Consider the following 20,518-nt stretch of genomic DNA (forward strand, 5'->3'; position numbering starts at 1 on the left):
TCCCAAAACTAATAAATGCTCACGACTGTAGGTACATCAACTGTCATTCGGGAACGTAACCACATTGATTAGGTAGTCCAAAGACAACCAGGACTTAAGGGCTTCAGCTAAGTTACAACTTAATCAGTGGAACAGAAGACATTGAGAGCTCAGTTGTAAAATACAAACTCTTGGGCAAATAACTGCTTCCATTTTTAAACTTCAAGAGGTAACTGGTCAGTATTAGTCAAATTGTGGTTTAAGAAAAACTCAGTGTAACATACAAACTGTACCTTAAAGCTCAGAAGAAAATCCACATGCATCAAAAACAATGTGTTTTTCCTACATAAAAACTCTTTTAACATTCCAGTTACCAGCAGAAACATGCAAACAATTAATAAAACCTGGAAGTTTGTCAACTTTTAACTTTAAACTTCAAGCTACTCAAGCAAAAACAACTATTGAAACAGGTAGAACAGGAACACAAACTTCAACTGGAAGCAACATTCTGAAAAAGGTTATACTGCATACATTGCTCAACTGAACTGTAGTAACATCAAATTAATCAATTCAGATACTCTTAAAGTCTTTGTTCAAACACTTTTGAGTACTGCTCTTCCTCTTCTGAAGTGATGCACCTTCCTCTCCTAGATTGACACAGGAGAAAAGATGGAAGACAATTTTTTATAGATAATGATTGGAATAAAGCAACTGAAGTTTCATGAAAAGTATCTCAAGACATTCTGCACTAATTTACCCCCCTCCAAAACTGATAAATACAGCTTCTGTATTCCTGTTTCAGAGTATATGTGCCTAGTTCATGCGTCTGTCCTTTTAAAAAACAGCAGTCTTATAAGATTAATAAACAACAGAAATTAAACATCACTTGGAACAGCATCAGAAACTGCAATTCTACAAAGACTGAAGACACACACAGCAAAAATATGATGACCTGCTACCAGCATGGAGTAGTTTATTGGTTAAAGCATAGGCATTTACACAAAGTATGAAGAGCTACCATCCACAGTGGGTACTTAACTGGTGTAAAGACTACAAAAAGGCTCAAACTCAACATCCTCCATCCAAACTGGGGAGTAACCCACTGTCCTTTCAAAAATTGTCATTGAGGAAGGATCAGCAAGCCTCATGCTCTTAAGTGTGAGTTGACTGTTAAGCAATTTTTTATGCAGTCTTGATTAAATCCACTCAGAGCTGAACCCATACATCCCAGAGCAGGTACAAGAAAAAAATTCAAATGGCATTCTAGATATGAAACCCTTAATCTTTATGATATCTTGCAGGTGAACAAGTTGAAGGTCAGCTGTGGTTTAGGATATGATTTTGCTTTCACTACATACCTTAAAGTAGTCTTCCTGCGATACAAAGGTGTTCCTCAGGCGGCTCTCGGGATTAAACAGACAGGATACTACTGTTTGTATGCTTCTGTCCACAGACTTCTGAAATACAGTTATACATCTACAACAATACTGATTTTCTTAGTTAGCCCACTACCAGCAGTGTGGGTGTCACTGTTTACTTTGCATTCAGGATTCCTCTCAACTGCCTTATTTATGTTTTCTGAGCTCTTGGTCTTTTTTTATCTTTTAATGCTGGTAACTCATTAATACCCTTAGATGTTACAACATAACGATTCTAACAGTGACATCTCAGTTCAGTTGTGGAATAGGGTGACAGCTGAAAAAGGAAGTCTCCTTTCAAAATTGAATTCAGTGCAAACTGCTGACCAAACTGGGATCACCTTCCACAAAAGAAAGCGAACAAGGGAATAAAGTGTTACCAATTCATAGGCTTGAAGCTTAAAATAAATCTGAGAGATAGCAGGCAGCACTACCTAACCAGCTTTTTCAGTACCTGCAATTTCCCCTGTAATTCTCAGACTAAGGAAAGCCTTGTCACTTAAAAACATTATTATACTTAAAGCAGAACATGCATTTTATACAGCCCTCAGCACTACAGACAAGCACTAATAGTTTCAACAAAATGTGAAGCTTCTGACGTTGTACACAGAAAGATACAGTAGATGGAGCAAACTGTTTAATACAGCAACTGCAACCTTAATTTCTAGGAGACCTGTCAGAGGCCCTCTTTACTAAACCACATATGCAAACTTCTGGGAATAGGATCGACAAAAAGCATTAGTTTTGAGAAAGCACTTACCTTTTGTGGACTGTTGGCAGACGACTGTGCAGGCTCTGGAACAGCACATTCTGTCTGTATAAATTCTGGATCCTCAGTGCAGTGATAGCTTACTGAAGTATAAACCTGTAATTTTTTTAATATTGCAGTATTTCAGTAACACTAGGAAAATGCACACAGTTGTGTTGTCACTGGTCCTCACCTATCCATAAGTATGCCAACTTTATCTTCACACTTTCGATAAAGTTTCATGAGTGGGGGAAATACCATACCTTGATCCATTAAGACAGTTCTACTTTCTTCCAAAAAGCATGTATTCTAACATCTTTCCTGCCCACTGTAATCACTCTTGAGATTTAGCTCCCCAACCTACTTCCTCCATGTATGGGTTTTGCCACCAAGCATATTGATCAATGAAGGAATTCACTGAGAATTTGAGACAACCAGCACATAACTTCAAGAAATTAAGCACTATAATCAAATGAAAGGGGAAGCAAAACATCTACTACTGCTGCCCTTCCAAGAAGTTGCTTCTCTCTGTACAGTTCCTTTCTTGTTTGAAGCTTCCTTCATGCTAATTAACTGAATTTTTTTAAGATGTAAAATGGTCTAGAAAAGCACAAGCCATTTTACAGATTTTTTTTTTTTTTAGAAGAAACCTCTCCCTACTTCTCCCTGCTTACAGTACAGTGGTAACCCAGTGCAGAGTTTAATTACAATAGCAAAGAGGCTGATAAAGTAGTTACTCTTTATGGAAGCACCCTTCCAGATGCTTCCAGAGAGGATTGGCAGCTTTTACAGACAATTTTACCAGGATCAAAGACAAGGTTAAGTATTATCACTTTTCAGGGGCCAAACTTTCCCCTCCCCCCCTCAAATTAGTCAGGTTTACCCAGACAGGACAGTAGCTTTCAGTTTCTTGCAACACCAGTCTTAAGGATATTGTTTGTGACTATACACAAGGTGTGCCACCCAGCACTCTCAAAAGCCCTTCAACACCAGAACTGTAATTCCAAGCTGACAATACTGGGAGAGGCAGAAGCCTACAATGTTCAGACACTATTCCTTTTCTGAGCACCATCCCAAACCATCAAAAAGGGTATCATCATATCTGACCTCATCACAATGTAGGCATTCCATTTATGCATGGAATTGTGATTATCCACCAAACAAATATGTAGTTATAAAGCAGTAGTCTGAAGGATGAAGTTTCCTATCTCCTTACATGCTTGTCCTCAAAGAATCTGGTGAGGAATGCTTAAGAGTCACTTAACTGAGCTACTTCCAAAAAAATTCTCTGCTCATATAATCAGGTTTAAAATGTCTAATGAGAACCATGATGCACACCTACTCTAAAAACTCTTTGGCTTGCTACCATTTAATTGTTGTGACATACTACACATTCATGGATGGTAGTCAATAAAAATTATTTCAAGTCAACAGGGTAATCAGTATTTCAGTGACTTCTGAACTCTATTTATTTATGCCCCCATTAAGTAAAGGTAATTCTCACTAAAAAACACAGACTATCCATGGAAACAAAAAGGCTGCTTCTCTGCCAAGAAGTTGAAAACAAAGCTTAGTTCATGACTGAAAGTGAGCAGAAATAAAAGTATTGTTGTAATATGATCAGATGCTTGTGGGCAGCAATATACATGTACAAAGTTCAATTTCCTTCATTTTTCCCCATTTACCTTCCACAAATTCTACAGACATCTGCTGGGAATTAGCTTAAAAGACTACTGTTCAGAAGAAGATTAAGTATTACAGCTTTTAAACGCTTAATAGGAACTGTACTCAATAAATACAAGATTATACCCAAAGGAACCTAAAAATGCCCTCAGATGCAAGTTTAAGTTCCAACACTTAAAGAAATACATAAGATTTTCTCCTCTCTTGTGGATGTCTCTTGTGTGAAGTCACAGAAAGCAAGCAATTTCTTTAGAAGCCTTCAGCACCATCTACAGTCTGCAGTAGTCTGGCAAATAATTTTAAAGGCTATTAAAAGGAGCCAAAAAAATAATTAGTACTTGCAGAGCAGAGTATATTGAGGCTTTTTAAATTTAAAAAAATTGCAACAATAAGCAGTAACATTATACAGATCTTTTAAGGATGTCACAGGATTGTGCATCAGGTCACTGCTTATTTTTCCTTCAACTTTATGAAAAATCAATTCCATTCATGTTAAATTTCCAGAACTCTGTGACCAGAACACAGAGTAATGCCATAAAACAGGTAGTTCTGTTCTGCCAGGCAGCCCCCCTGAAAAAGCACCATGTCAGTAGGAAATCCGAAACAATTACCTACTCTTATCAGCAGCTACAGATTTGTATAGACCAGATTACATACAGAACCAGTCACACAGCAGTTTGACTTCAAGTATTAAACTGTGAAAACAGTGTGCTAATTGAGAAGCCAGAAGTTTAACTTTGTAGACTTACCGGAGGCATAACATAATTTCTTTGCTCCCCAGCAAGCCATTGTGGTTGAACCTTAAACAAGAATTGGACAAGAACCAGCTTTTATTGATTCATTTCCAACACAGACTTTTTAAAAGCCACCATTTATAACTTTTCATGTCTGGATTTTTCATTAAACAGTAGTTAAGAAGTCTTCTGTCCAGCAAGATAGCTTTTTCATGTGTACCTCATGTAGTCTTCAACACAAAGTCATCCTTACCACAAACTCAACTTCCTCCTCTCCTCATTCCAAGATTTTTAAATAAAAAAATATTTCCAAAGATCAGGAAAATAAGTGGAATCACAGCAGCAACACTGAAAACTTCTCAAACCTGTAGTTCCTTCCAGTTGCTAAACTACTTCTAGTTTAGTTTCAGTAATAGGACTTACCCACACACTTGAGTTCAAAAAAATCAGTATCAGCTAAGTGCCACTTTTAGAGGTCAGGAGCACATCCCCTCTATATACATCCCGGATTTACGGTCTGGTAAGACTCAGTGATTCTATTTTAAGTAACTAACATCAACTACCTGCACTACAGCATGTAAAACCACAAAATTCCTTCCCATGAGAAAAAGTACTGCTGATCCATCTACCTTTTGCTAATTTGGAAGTTCTCTTATCATTGCATATTTAAGAAAAAAAAATAAACTAAAGAAGTATGCTAAGTTATTAAAATGTTTTCACTGTATTAGAATATCACTTTTTTTTTTTTTTCTGTGAAGCAGGAGCTGAAGGGAAATAGCACTCACAGAAAGAGAAACACAGAAAGATCAGGCTCCAGTTAACACTTTATTCCATTTAAGTTTTGTTAAGCATCAACCAACCTTTCTGCTGCTACTAAGTTACGTACCTGATAGTTGTAGGTTGGCTGGTATCCTACAGGAACTTGCTGCTGTATCAATAAAGCTGGTGAACTGTATGGATATGTCTGCAAAAATGAAAGGTTTTTTAAAAAATGCAAGATTGAAGCAAGATAAAAAGTATTATATTAGAAAGGTATTTATAAAGCCAGAAGCACATTTTTAGAGGTATGTAGTCACATTGTAACTTCAATTCCTGTTTCAGACTAGCTTTACTATTTAAAAGCAACCCTTCTAGATTACCCATTGGGCTTCATAGCTTCAGGCACTAAAAAACTCTAGAAGTGAGATTGTATTACATATCTAAAAATCCCACATCTGCTTGTAGCTGATCTTAAAGTCATTTCAGAACTCATCCCATAAACTCTCTAAAATAGATCTGAAACAGATCAACTACCATGAAGTAATGGACTGAATATCAGGTTCTTGGAGCCAAAGGCAGACTAAGTATTACAGTTCTGAAGTTTCCAGGCGTTTCTTCACTGCAAGCATTTTAACACAATGTTAACCTGGAACCTTCTCAGCTTCTTCAGAGAATAAAGGCACATTCCAGCATTTAAGAGAATTAGTTCCTCCGACACTATTTCACTCTCCCAATAGACCCAAGAGAATCAGCAACAGATCTACTGTCAAGTGCTCTACTTCAGAAAAAATATTTATGCAAGTCACTGCAGTTTGCTCATCTTCATTTGCTTAAGAAAAATACACAAAACAATCACTGTGTGACAAATATTGCCCTGATGGATCGTCGTATCATGTAGGGTTAATACAGGAAGAGACCATAATCTGGAAAGCCACCTATTCACTGTATAGGACTCAAAACAATGCTAGAAGTATTCTGCCTACATCTCAGTAAGAATGCTTAAGTACCAATCAAGTGATGTCCTGTAGGTGTACAGTATTGGTCACAGCTGTTTAACAGCAGATGCTGTTACATTGTATTCTTACAAAGACACAATAGTAGTTCAGAAACAAGAAGGGGGGGGGGCAGAGTACCACAGCCAAGTTCTGATTCCATACATATTTAGAAAAAGTATTTTTTCAAGTTTATGGTTTATTCTGACACAGGGCAGCAGCACATTAAATATCTGGATGCATTTGATTTGTGAAGTGCATCTGTAAGAACTGTTACATAATTAAATCTTAGCTCCACCTCTCATTCTCAAAATAAAAAGTATCTCCCTTTGTTTTATAACAAAAGAGATCACATCAATGAATTAATTTTCCAAGGTTGTTGACATTCTTTAAAGTGGTTTGAAGTCAGATGCTTCTTTTTGGGGAAGGTAATATGAAAACAAGCTGGTACATGAAGATTGGAGTGTCAAATACACATTACTAAAGTTGTATGTGCCTGCACCTTCAAAAATATTTAATTAATTATGTTTCAAAATCATTGACATTAACAGTCTTACCTGAACATACTGTGTTACTGGGCTCATTACAGCTGGAGGCTGCACAACTATCTCTGTATTTTGATTACCCCATACACTATGGAACTGTGGTGCAGGAGGATTGAGGATTAATGGGCTGGGATGTACATAAGAACCTTATTTTAAAGCAAAGAGAAATACAGCAGTAAGACATTTTCACATGTATTTCATTAGTAATCTGAATTCAAGCTGCAAAAATCCTTAAGTGTTTTGACTCTCAAATTTAACTCAACATTAACTGTATAGTACTGTGCTACCAAACTGAGTTACCACCAAAACTGTACATCACACAAGTAGTGAGGTCATAAAACTCAGAACTGAAGTTTAACTGTAATATACATGTTGCATCAGATAAAAAGGATTTGCGAGGATGTTAACATATAATTAAAAACAACTCTAATATATACTTGTAATATGAAGAAATTTGTTTATATATACTTACGCAAGTTTTGTTGCTTTCTAATTGCTGGCCCCAGTTTCAGCTTTTTGCCGTGGAAGTTGATTTGTGACTGAAAAACAGGTTATTGTGTAAACTGGGAAATCAGCAAGGTGGGTGGTTGGTTTGATTTTAAAGAGACTATACACTATACTCTGCTTCTACAGCAGAGTATTCTCAACTCACATACAGGCTCAACAGCCTCCATCCTCCTCTCCTGCCTCAACATCTTACACCTATTACCTTTAATTTCCTGCAACACTCTTGGCACTCATTTGCCTACTGCCTTTCCAAACCCATTTACACACCACTTGCTTCAACAGCAACATACACTACCAGTAGTTTGCAACTATGTATTAGTAGTGACTGTCAGCCTTCTCATTTTCTACACAGACTTCAACTATTCTTGCCTCAGTAAGGATATTTACATAGTGACCATAGTTCCCTTGAAACCCCATTTGCATCATCACTTATCTTCCTTACCACAACCTTCCTAAGACGCTCCCATTTAACACGTTAGAAGCTGCACACCTAGTATTAAAGGAAACAGAAGGGGTAAACCCCACTGTTTACCTGCACATTACTGTATTTTCTCTAGAGAAATTTTCAAGTCCATTCCTTCAGAACATTCAAGCACACTGGCATTTCAGAACTTTTCTGGCCAAAGCATCTATGTAGCACTAATCAAGAAAGAGTGAAACTGAAGTAAGGTCTGCATGTTCCTCAAATACCCAAACCCAGCATCTGAAAGACTTGCAAGACAGGGCTGGAAGCACTCCTCAGTAGTCAGCAAATGCTGGAAACACATGTAACTTCTCATCCTCCCAAGTTCTGCCGAAATGCTAGTTCACACAGAAGGCAGGATTCCAGACTTTCAATGATCAGTGACTTATTACTGTTCTGCAGCACAGTATCTGGAGCCATAACAAAAGCACAGGAAGAATTTAAAGCACTCTCCCTCCCTGCAGAAGTTGAATTCTATGTTCTTCAGTGAAACTGCTTAAGAGTTTGAAAACTAACACATTCACTGATGAATGTAGGTTGAAATGGCACCACAACATGCTTACACTTCTAGGTTTATTTGGACTGACTGTAGAAGAGGGCCTGTAAGATCTGTTCTCTACAAGATTACAGTTTAAGTCTGAAGTATATAAAGCTGCTTTAATACATGGATTTAAGCAGATTAATGTTTGTTCAGGTGCTCAGAAACTTCTCCACACAAAACTCCCAAAACAGAATTCACTTTTGGGTCTGACCTCACATCCTCTGCTAAAATGGTAACTAAAAACATGTTTACATACCTATGAAGATGTGCATAGCATACATGACTACCTAAACTAGGTACTGTTACAGTTCAGAGGGCTACATTGATGTTTATAAATGCTTTACACTGAGGAGATTTTTGTCTTACCCCAATTAACAAACTTAGTACCAAGTATTAAGATCAGAATTAGATGCAGGTACAGACTATGTAGATTTATCATGTCATGCCACACACTAAGGACTTGCCTGCTTCAGAAGAAAAACATGCAGTTTGTAATTTCAACAGACACCTCAATAAACTTGTTCTCACATTTCTAGTAAAGAAAGTGCTTCGAACAGACAGAAGCAGCTTTATTGTCCAATGTAAAAATAAGCAAAATAAGCAGAAAAGATAATATAAAAAAATGTCTTCTTCAATCATCTTCTCATACTGATAAAAATAGAATAAATAAGACATGGGTGGAAAAAAGGTGAAACACCCTGACTAGTAGTTTGACAGGTTTGTTTTGGTTTTTTTCTAACTGATCCTGCAATACTGTGCCCAGAACCATGCAACCACCTTTTCCACCTGAGCAATGAGAGCTCTTGGAAGACAGACCTCCCCTCAAAACAGAAGGCAGCTTTCTGTTCTGAACTGCTAACAAGTTCATGATGGACTGAAGTGCAGTTACAAATGGAATCAGACAAAAAAATACTTTCAGGTTGCACAAAGTTATAGAGCTAGGCAGATAAATACAGGCATCTAGAGTGCTAACCATGGAGAGACTCTATTGTGTTCATTTACATAAAACATTGTGACCACTCACTACAGATAATGTCCAAAACAGCTTAGCAAGGTGATCTCTGCTTATGACTTGAGCTCTAAAATGCAGATGTTCATTCTTTCCCTTTTTCCATCCCCTTCAGAAGTCAACAGCTCTGTAAGATGACTTCTATCTGGACATGCTTCTTCCTGACAAGGCAGCAATTATTTACTGCCTGTACACCTGCAATTCACACTGAAAAGAAAATCCACCATATATACCTCCAAGTCTTTCAAGACCTCTGGTATACAAAGTCACATCAGTGAGTCCTATATTAGTAGAGATACAGAACACTTTTATAGTTTCGAAGAAATACACAGAAAAACATCAATGAGCATGGATCAAATGACAATGCTACTCGAGACCTCTAAAGAGGTTGCTGCCTCACAGCAAGCATTCCAACACTGATCTAGTACAATAACTGTAACCCATGGTAAAAAAAGGTGATCTCATATAAAGTCCAAATACAGCAGTATTTTTGTCAGCTTACCATGAGTTAAAGAAAGCAAGCTTTTGAAGCTTTTTGGCAAGCATCAAGAACCTCCCGCTTAAATTTCACTGCTCTCCACTTTGTTTGAACATGTTCTCTTCCCCTTTAAGGAGCTGGACAGCCAGTAAACACAGCTGAACATATCACAGAACACTAGAATGGTGCCTGGCACACTTATCTGGATTTGTCTTCCAGATCTACTCTATCTGAGAGCTTCAGAAGCAAGTGAGAGACTGTTCATCCTCTAGGAAGATGGGAGTTTTCTGAAGCAAAGACTTCAGAGGGAAGTATTTCAATACACATTATTTTCAGTTATTCCACTCCATTTTAGGAGATAGCAAAACAAAAAGCTTTGTCAGTGGTTTGTGACCTGCTGAAGTCTATCGGAGCCAAATAACAGATTTGGTTGCAAGCACCGAAATTTAAAATTTCTCTGATACTGAACTCTAAGAGCAGGAGAGCTATAACAGTTCTAGCCCTTTACCTCCTGTGTGAACTACAGGAAAACTGTATGACATGTGAACAAGTTGCATCTTACAGTCTAGGAGGCTTAAAAAATACTTGCCCTCTGGGTAACATCCAAATGCACAAATACTGCAAGAGAAACACATACTTCAACTGCTGAGGTGAAAGTAAAAAATTAATGCTGTTTTCCATGTTACTGTTATTCCCAGTAATAATGCCGACTATTTATCTGCCAAAAGCACAAGGGTTCAAAGATGATCATCCGATACAGAAAGCAAGCAGCCAAACATACACGTGAGTCTTTCAAGCACATAAATGAATGAGAACAACCAGAAACAGAATGACATGAGACATTCAAGTACACCAAGGCTAAGACTAATTTTGTTTCTTTCTCAAATATACAAAGGCTCTACCCACCAGTAGAGACTTCAGCAAGTTTGCTTTTTGGCCTTGCCTTTACTCTACAGGGTACATAATTTGGTTTCCCCTGAACATATCTCCAACCTTCATGTATTAACTTCTTCAGATATTTTAGACAAAGAGCTTACTTCCACTATTTTTTGAACATCCACATTGTCCAGGAAAGATACAAATCCATACCTGAAAAAGAAAAACCAGGTTATTCAATAATCACATTTTGATCTGTTAGCTGCATCATTTGGAAGAAGATCTGTCAACAGCATATATGCCAGGTACATTATACTGCATGACAGAAGTAGGGCATGAATTTATAATTCAGCATGAAATCTATTTACTGCTGACCAGCAGCATATACTAATGGGCCAGATGAAAGGAACTGAATGCCAGATTCTAGAGTAGTATGAAACAGAAGGGCTATTCTTCCATTTCAGCTACTCAAAATGAGCACTATTGTTGATATTACTAACTCAAAGTAAAAAAAAGCCTTTTAAGATCTGAATTATCATCCAATTTTGTATTTAGTACAGAGTATGGATGAAGGCAGGCATTACAGGAACATAGTACCAGTGGGGGAAGTTATCCTTGAAGGTTTTTCAATTTCACTGCCCCCCTAGTTTATCTAGTCCATAAAATGGAAGATAATTTCAGAGCATTATAGGAACACAGTTGTGCCAATTAATAGAGTATGCCAATTCATTATTAATACTCAGAACATACACTGCCTAATGGCACATCAGAATTCACCATGAAGACTAGCAAGTGATATGAGGAAATAAAACATATTTCCAGCCCATGAATTAATACATATGCCTAAGATAAAACAAGACCTTTTAGGATCTGCTTATAGAATGATAGAAAAGGAACTGTGCTAGAAGAAATATCCAGAGAGTAAAGCCTCCTTCTCAAAGCAGGGATAACTTCAAACCGGGAAGAGCTTCCCCAGAACCAAGGTCCTACACATCCTTATCTGTTTCACCACAGACAATTAATTGAGAATTCTTCTATATATCCAGCGGGAACTTCCCTTGCTTCAACTTTGTTCAGTTTCACTCTTCAGCCAAATGAGTTTGGTTGTTTTCTCTCTAACTTATCCCTGAGTGTCAGAAGATAGCAGTCCTACTGCCTGGAATAGATCACCTACCCATTCTCTTAGTCATCCTGAACTCCCCCAGGTTGTTGTTTCTGATGGCTACTCTAGCCATCAGAAAAGTCCTATGAAACATCTGTCTGCATAAGCATCATACAAGTTTCAAGCTTTGTTTCCACTGGCTAAGTGGCAATAACCCTCTTTTCCCTGAACAGATAAACTGAAGTCAGAAAAATCAGGCTATTCTTTGTAAGATTATACAGATTACAGAACAATATAAATATACAGGTTTCACAGCGTTAATTTACCACGACAGAAAAATGCACCTAGCATTAAGGCTTAAGCATGTCAAGTGTGTTGCGAAGCAGCTGCTCCTAACATCTACGACAGAATTACAACCACCTAGGCAGCAACCTGAAACAACTATTCATGTTCTACTCACCCTCTGGAAACTCCAGTTCGGTCAGTGATTACTTTCACCTCTTTCACAGTACCATATCGTTCAAAGAAACTCCGAATTTCTGCTTCATTCATCTAAAAGAAACCAAGTCTTAAACTTCTTCAAACACATTCAACTGTGTAGAACTGATTTAAAGCAGCCAGTACCATTTTTTAAACCCTTCTTCTACGACCATAAGAACTGAAGTTACCCACCTGTTCCAAAATTCTCTCATGACACTGCAATACCTTAAAATTGGTAAAGACACATTAAATAAAAAACCCCAGGAGTTAAATTCCCATTTCCTTCCCACTGAAGTGCCCTATACCCATCTTAAGCAATTTTAAGTATATAAATACCTTTATATCAATGCCACCAACAAAGACTGTGTTTGGCATAATTTTTCCTTCTGGCAAAACATAGCCTGTACTGGTTGTTGACAAAGGGGTATTGTCCTCTGAGACACCTGCACGCTGAGCCTCCATGTTTGCCGACTGAAAAAATTAAACACAAATACATATTTAAGTCGAATTATTACAGTACACTTCAAAATACTAGAATGTCTGCATCTTTCTACAGATATAGCCTGGAAGAATGAATTTCAAAAGCACCTTCCCAATTCCTTAAAGGAAGTACTTGCTGCAAACAGATCGTTCATTGGAAAAAAGTTTAAGTAATTATTTTAAGAAGCTTTAAAAATTTAAATCTAGACCTAACCTAGGCTAATTTAAGTAGCCCGGTCTGGCTATATGAAGCTTCATGACCACTGTTGCTACTACCAGACACACAGCAAGAACACCAAAATAATTCATTTCAGAACTTTACTGAATTCCTTTCAGATGTAAGCAGTATAATATTTAAAGAATTTAATTTATAATTTACTGTAAATTGATTAGCCAACAGAACAAATGCCATCACCTTTCTGGTCAAAAGCTTTGAATACTTGAGATGTGAGTAAGCTTACAGTCTTAAGTTTAACTCTTGTTACCTGTGCTCTAAGTCAGCTACAAGAAGGGAAGTGAGACCTTGATGGAATATTCACACTGTTAATTTTCTCAGAAAAAAAGATTTTGTCAGTTTAAATACAACAGGAATATAAATGACTACAAACTTGTTTCTGAGTTGTCTGCACCAAAGCAGAATCTGAAGCATGCACTGCATGCACAAAAGAACATTATAGAGCAACTACAATCACGATATGCTTTGCACACTCCTGCTTCAGACACACCCTTTTGGTCCTAAAGCATTTTGACACAACCTAGGAGTTAGGGAATCATTCAGTGCAGAGGAAGATACAATGGTCCCTAAAACAAACAGTAATAAAGTATTTTTTCAGATGAACAGACCATATACAATTCCATTTCTTGTTACTGATGCTAGCAAACATGCACTTCATACTCTGTGTAAGGTCTGAAGTATGTTTTACAAGTGTATTTTAGAACTAAAATACAACATAAGCAGCATGGCCACCACAAACTCTGTAGAACCTCATGTCTTCTACTATCCTGAGTGAATAGTTCCACCAATGTGCCATGCTTTGCCTGGCTGCTAAGAACATAAACTACCCTGACAAGTTCAGTGTCACTCATCCCCCTGTACTTTGAAACATTAATAAGCTTTTCTTTACAATTCAACTGGTCTGGCATTATCCCTACTTCAGATATTCTGAACTTTGATTTAGTCAAAGTTACCTGCTATTTTGAAACCTAATAATTTGCAATAGGTAGCATCCAATTTTTCAATGTAACAATTTTCATGTTTAATGCACATTTGAACTGCAGCTGTGAGTGATAAGTATGCATTCAAACTGGACACCCAGTAAGGGAATGAGAAAATTACAAGAACCGAATTATACATGTAGCACTTGATTTGCCCAGCAATTAAACGAAGCCAAAAGAGAATTCAGCCCTCCAAATACGATTTCAGTGTGACTGAACCAAATTAACAACACACCATTACTAAAAGCCAGAGAGGGTTTGCCCGCACCTCCTCTGCACAAGTTCTAACACTTGTCAGTTCAAATTAAGCTGGCTCAAGAAATTTGGCAGGAAGATTAATGTAAAGTGAGCAGTTTTTCACCCAATTAGTATTCTGCTATTGTAGAGAATTCAATCAGCTTACTATTGAATCAGACAAGCACCAGATCCACCTCAGGATCAGTGGATGCATAAGAGGAAACACAGATGGAGGCAGCTTAGCCTATTCTGAGAAGCACTAAACCATCAGTCAGTTCAAAACCAGTCCATGAAGCTACACCCCGGACAGAATCCGATTCCATCACACCAGATACTGTTGCCTATGCTCAATTTACTTACCAACTATGCTTCCTACTGCAAATTCTCAACAGAAGTTTTAACTTGATCCTTTCCCTTTATCATCTAAGGACACCCTCTACCCTCCAGTGAAGTTACGAGACAGCAACTTCTACTGTTCCATGGCAATAAAGATTGTGTAATACAACATTTCTGCTGTAAACAGAAAGAGGGTAGTTCTCCCCCTTCCTTCCTATTGTACCACAACAACTCTTCATATCACCGTGCAGGAAAATCAATCCTACGTTTACATTTCACAGGAGAAAAATTTTGTACTATTCAGACACATCCACTTCTGATCCGAGCTCATTCTGCAGCTAGGTAAATACTTGTGCGAGTATAAGAATACAAGTGCAAAAGCAAAACAAGAGGTGAGAAGACCACTTCTGTGGCTGCACCCCAAGCTAAAGCGCATTTAAACCGGAATCTGAGACTGCAACTCCACAGCAACCTTAAGCCGGCCTGACTTGGCTTCTACTTCTCTTCTAGCCAGGTTTGCTGGAACAGATCCAGAAAAAAAGTATTCACTTTGCCGTGCTCTCTGGCAACCTAGAACAGGAAACAGCTCACAGCAGAGGCACCCAACAAGTGCTAGAAGCAGCACAAGAGAGTGGGTAGGCACGCAGATCCTGCTGGTATGCAGTCATCCATGGCCTCGGCTGCCATGGAAGTGCAGCATTCGTTTCTCACACTAATAACGCAGAACAGAATTTTCAACGAAAATACACTCATTTAATGCTTTTACAAAGGAAGCAAACAGGCTACTTAGGCATTCTAACAGATTGGTCAACATCAAAAATAAGCTTTGAGACCTGTTAATATCTTTATTTCTCAGAACCTGAAAAAGAGCTGTTGTTGAAAAATGCACCGTGGTTAAGTCTTACAGTATGAAGACAGGAAATAAAATCTTTCAAAGTTACTTTTCAAGTCTTCACTACTACAACACAAAAACTTCTGTCAACTGGAACAGCGTACTGCCCTACCTAAAACCACATTAATTACACACTGCATTGGTAAAATGTTGCTTGATTACCTGACGTAGCATTAGGTAAACAATATACTTTCACATACAGTATGGACAAAGAACTCACACTGCTGCTGAATCAGTGTCCAAATCCTAAACCACCTAAAGTTTTCAAAATCTGGAAAATCCTAAACTTGATAATTGGCTACCCCGAAACTACAGCATCAGCTGAAGTGACTCTTCAAAAATACCCTAAGTGGGGTTAAATTGTCTGTCCTTCTCAGTATCTTCGAAATCAAATTTCTGTGTATTAGGAAACTTAGGGCTTATTCAAAGGTTTTCACTTTATTGAAATAACATTTTTTCCTTTCATCACAAGGTAAATTTAATCAGCTTGCTCTTTGCATTATTCCTGCAAACATCGTTTAAATTGATGCCAGGAAACTGGGTTAACCTCTTGATTACAGTAGTCACGAGGCTAGTCAAGACTTTTGGCAAAATAAAGGTGGAAAAGGCCTACCGTTAGGGCCAGGTGGTCGAAATACCTAGCTACTCAAGTGGGTTACAAACATCACTCGGTTTCATGCACATCTAAGGGAGGAAAACCTTACATTTTTCTTTCGGTCACATAAGTCCCCGATTTCTTGGGCTTCTCCCTGTCTTTCCCCGACCTCATACACTCTTTGTTTAGAGAAAGTATTGAACATTTTGGGTTTTAATTTAAGTATTTAAAACTCCTGATTTACGTCTCGCACTTTCTGCGCGCAGGAATCGGTTACCATGACAACACACTACCTAAAGAAAGAAAATGTCCGCCGGTACAATGTGCTCTTCCCATTAGGCAGCAGGTGGAGCTATCAGTCAGGTACTTAAGACGCTCGCACGCTAACAGCTGCGACTTATAAGGCTTAACTTCTTTTAAAAACACCCTAGTCTTAAAAGGTGTTGCTCGAGTGTCTGGGTTACAGTCGCAAATTCAATTTCTCAAAAAAAAAATCCTTAAGAAGAAACAGCAACTTGCATGTTGAAGGAGCAACGTGCCAGTTCAGGCAGTAACTCCTACTGACCACACGGAGTCCACAACGCACTACGCGAAGTCATTTTTTTTGTGAGGTTGAAAGACCCGACAACCCAAAAAGTCAAACCACCACAGAGGGTGAACCTCAGGCGAGCGCGTCAGGGAGCCGGCGGGGCGGTCGCCTCACGTCCTGCGGGCTTCGCACCTCGCCTGCCAGACGGCCTCGTTACCGGGCAAGGCGCGGGAGTAGGGGGGTTGACGCCCAAAGCGACTCGGGGGGCGAGGGACGGGCAGAGGGGAGGCGCCCCTCCGAGGGCAGTGGAAGCTGTCTGGACGCCCCCGACGCCCGGGGCGAGGGTTCCGACCTGGCCCTCATGGCAAGCGGCGATGGGGTCAGAAGGTGGGGACGGGGCCGCCGGCGACGCTCGGCCAGGCCATGCGCAGAGCGGGAAGAGCCCGGCGCCATGTGGCAAGGCAGGGCCGCCACAAAATGGCCGCTCGTGGTGTGAAGCGCCTGCCATCGCGAAATCCTCACCAGACCGTGGCGCCGACGGCTGCCAGCCCTGGCACTTTCCTCCGCAAGCCCCGGGCTTTATAGCTGCGGTATTCCTTCCCTTGAGCTTAATCTCTCACTTCCTTTTAAAACTTTAAAATCCTCATGCTATTAAAAGTGGCAGTAACCCTCAGGGGCACACCCCAGGCAGCGGCGCACCCCTCGCTCCGTTACAAAGCGACACTACCGCGGCTGTGGGGATCCCAGTTCTTCACCCAACAAGCAAAAAAACCTCAAGTCTCACCTCCGCTCTCCTCAGAAGGACCCGAGCAAGCCACTACAGTCCCCAGCAAAAAGCCACCCCACGGCTCAGCATCCAAACGCACCCCTCCGTCCCACCTCCCTCGGTGCCCACCATGGCTCCCCCCTTCGTCCCGACCCCTACACTCACCATCATTCACTGAAGCTGAGGCAGCGCCCACACACTTAAAAAAAACCGAGGCCTTTAAAACAAAAATAAAACTAACTTTTCGGAGAAAACAAACCCTGGATAGTCTTTTTTTTTTTTTCTTTTTTCTTTTTTTTTTTTTTTTTTTAAGGTGGAGAAAGGCAGCTTCTTTTACGCACCGCTCTTCTCTTTAAGTAGCCCCAAGTGGGAAGGGGCGGGGAAAGGCCACACCCGCCCTCACCGCCCTCTTGCAGCCGGCACCGGCGCGGCCTAAGGGGGTCTCTGGGGGCTGCCCCCTCCCGCCTCTCACGGGTCAGCTGTTGGGTTGTCAGTGTTTTGGGAGACTGCAGACAGAGGCTGAAGGATATCGTAGCTTTTCACTTTGTTAGATTAGGTGGGACGACTATTTGTGGCCTTGTTGAGCGGGACGCTGTGGTAGCAGCATGCTCTTGTTTTGACAAGAACTAGAACTTCACTTGACTTGTTGAGGTTTCAGAGTGCTGTATTGTTGGAGAGGCTTTCACTCACTTTGAGACAAAAGCTGAAGCTTTTTGATCAGTGTTTTCATGAACCAATGTTGTCAATGCTCTGCATAACCAATGCTCTGTTCTAGAGCAAGCTGTTTCTATCACACCTCTTACTGCCTCTGCCGAAAACCAACCCGCTGTCTGTTCACCAATTGCTCTTTCTAGAGGGAAACCTCCCCTAAAGTCCTTCTGGTTCTACAGTAATAAGATGCTTCTGGAAGCATCTTATTACTGTAAATCGGTTTTAAATAGTTGTTTGCTACTGGTATCAAATGTTTAGAATAAAGACTGGTTTTGGAAAGTTTCAGGGAGAGGGGAAACTTACAGATGTCTTGCCAAAATAAACCTAATCTCTGACTAGGCTAGCCTAGTACATTTTTTGGGGTTTATGGGGTTTTTTTAATGTCAAAGGCATAAGAATGGTACTTGTTCAGGATGGAAAATGGAAGTCCAAAGCTAAACATAACCCGAATATATAACATGTAAGCTATTTTTTCCTGTGAGATGTTATTTCTTCTAATCCATAGATGTTTTTAAAATAACAGGTCAATGAAATGGATGAGATTTTGAAAATGTGGTCCAACGATGAAGGGAAAATATTACGTAATATTTACTTCAATAAAATGGATTAATATTTGGCCTTAAGAGTGGCAACAGGTTAGTACCACTAATTCTAAAGTGCGAAAAGAGTAATTATCCTTTTAATAACTCTTGAAACTCAAACTAATCTTAATAGTCCAAAGTAGAGCAGAAGCCAGATTGAGGGTGGATTGTGTGGGGGTTTACCTTATTTTCTTTTATGGCCCTAACTAAAAGTATTCTGAAGGATCTCCTGTTTACTATTAAATGAAAGATAACTGCCCTGGAAGTGATAATACAAATGCTCTTTCAAGAAAAAGAATTCTTTACCTTTTATCATGGAAATAGAGACTATTGTCCTTTTCTAGCAAAACTTGTATGATTCCAATGCAAAAGCAGAGTGGTGTAATTGCTATGGAAAAGCAACCCTTACAAAGGCATTATAGATTCTATTTTTTTGAGGCTATTTAGAGCTTTGGTGACTTTGGGTCAGGATCGTGTCCTGTTTTTCCTTAATTCGGTATTAGTTTCTAGAATTGCAGAACATCTGTTGCTCAAAACAAAGGAGAGAGTAATTTATTTTCTGCTACCAGTACACATCTCAAAAGGAGTCAAGGGAGTGGAGTAGGAAATTATTGTCTTGGTTTGTTTTATTAATATTGCTACTGGAATGGTTATTGCTTAATAGCTTTATTTGTTAAATGCACTAAGTAGCAGAAGAAGAAAAAAAGTTTTATATTCTGCTATACTGTACAGTACTTTTAACACACATTTAAAATAAAAAACCTGAGTATCTTAGCCAAATTGTGTTTGCCTGGAATCTTATGATTTTAAGTAACCTAGGAGCTATGATCAGTTATTGTGATTGTCTCAATGTTACCATAAAGATCGTCAGGTCTTGGCTTTCTGTCTTTAGGTTGTTTGTTTTTTGTTTTGTTTTGTTTTTTAAAAAAATTAAGAGTTACTGGTAAATCAAAATAATTCAGAGACTGCCTCTGGTTTGGGATCTGATAGGCTGCAGTGGGTGAGAATTCTGAAAAAAATCTGATTAAAAATTAGCAATCTAATTACAAAGTGTAGTGGTTACATTTTACAGTTTAATAGAAGTACATACTTTAAAGACCATGTTAGATCTAGTCTTCCTAGGTGTAGAACTGAAACTGGATAGCAAGAGTATCATACAGTATTTAAATTTTCATAGCATTTCTCAGAATTCTTCTGCAATTTTGGGACCTTTTCTTGAGAATCTTGTTGAGTCTTTCTGTAAAGCTGAAACAGCTAACTGCTTTTAGGAAATAATGTGAATATGAAAAGAAGAACATAAAAGAGATATGCAAGACATTAGGTTAAGAACAATAGAAGAAGGATCCAAGTTTTAGACAGCTAGGCAAGCTTGCTTGAGAAAAAGATGCTGAGTTACCAAATAGGATTTAAATGTCTGTTTTCTGAGTTTCCTATTTCATACTGAAAAGAGAGTACCACATGCATTTCACAACACCTTTAAAGAATCATGCCGCATCTAGTTAAATGTTGGACAACATTTATTTTACAGCTGTTTGCATCAGGGTAGCGATTTAAGGGGATATACCATGATGTTGTGATGAACATGATGAGGGGATATACCATGATGATCTGTATTTAAAAAAAAAAAAAACAAACCATGCTTAGTTCACATTGAAATTGCTAGAATTTCCATTGGCTTCAGTAAACAAAACAGAATCTATATTCTTATCACCATAGTAAAATCCTTTTAAATGTAGGGGATCATTTGCTGACTGATTTTTTAAAATGTTTTTTTCCCCCTAACTCCATGAGAAGTAATAGAACACAAATAGCTTATTTTAAAAAGACACAGTGAATTTCTGCATATAAAAAATTCCAATAAA

General features: G+C 38.8%; 1 protein-coding gene across 1 annotated transcript; it reads right to left on the reverse strand.

The window, feature by feature from the left end:
* Positions 1-513: 513 nt before the first annotated feature.
* On the reverse strand, positions 514-17,106 carry DAZL (deleted in azoospermia like). Its single transcript, XM_074897507.1, has 12 exons — positions 16,773-17,106; positions 15,025-15,152; positions 12,651-12,785; positions 12,295-12,386; positions 10,894-10,945; positions 7,331-7,397; positions 6,871-7,004; positions 5,449-5,526; positions 4,578-4,628; positions 2,158-2,262; positions 1,338-1,436; positions 514-626 (listed from the first exon to the last, which is right to left on the reverse strand). Exons 1-12 carry the CDS (start codon positions 17,104-17,106, stop codon positions 573-575), a joined length of 1,329 nt encoding a protein of 442 aa, XP_074753608.1. The 3' UTR covers positions 514-572.
* Positions 17,107-20,518: the final 3,412 nt, after the last annotated feature.

The sequence above is a fragment of the Athene noctua genome, chromosome 2 (genome assembly GCF_965140245.1).
Source record: "Athene noctua chromosome 2, bAthNoc1.hap1.1, whole genome shotgun sequence".
NCBI classification, from domain to species: Eukaryota; Metazoa; Chordata; class Aves; order Strigiformes; family Strigidae; genus Athene; species Athene noctua.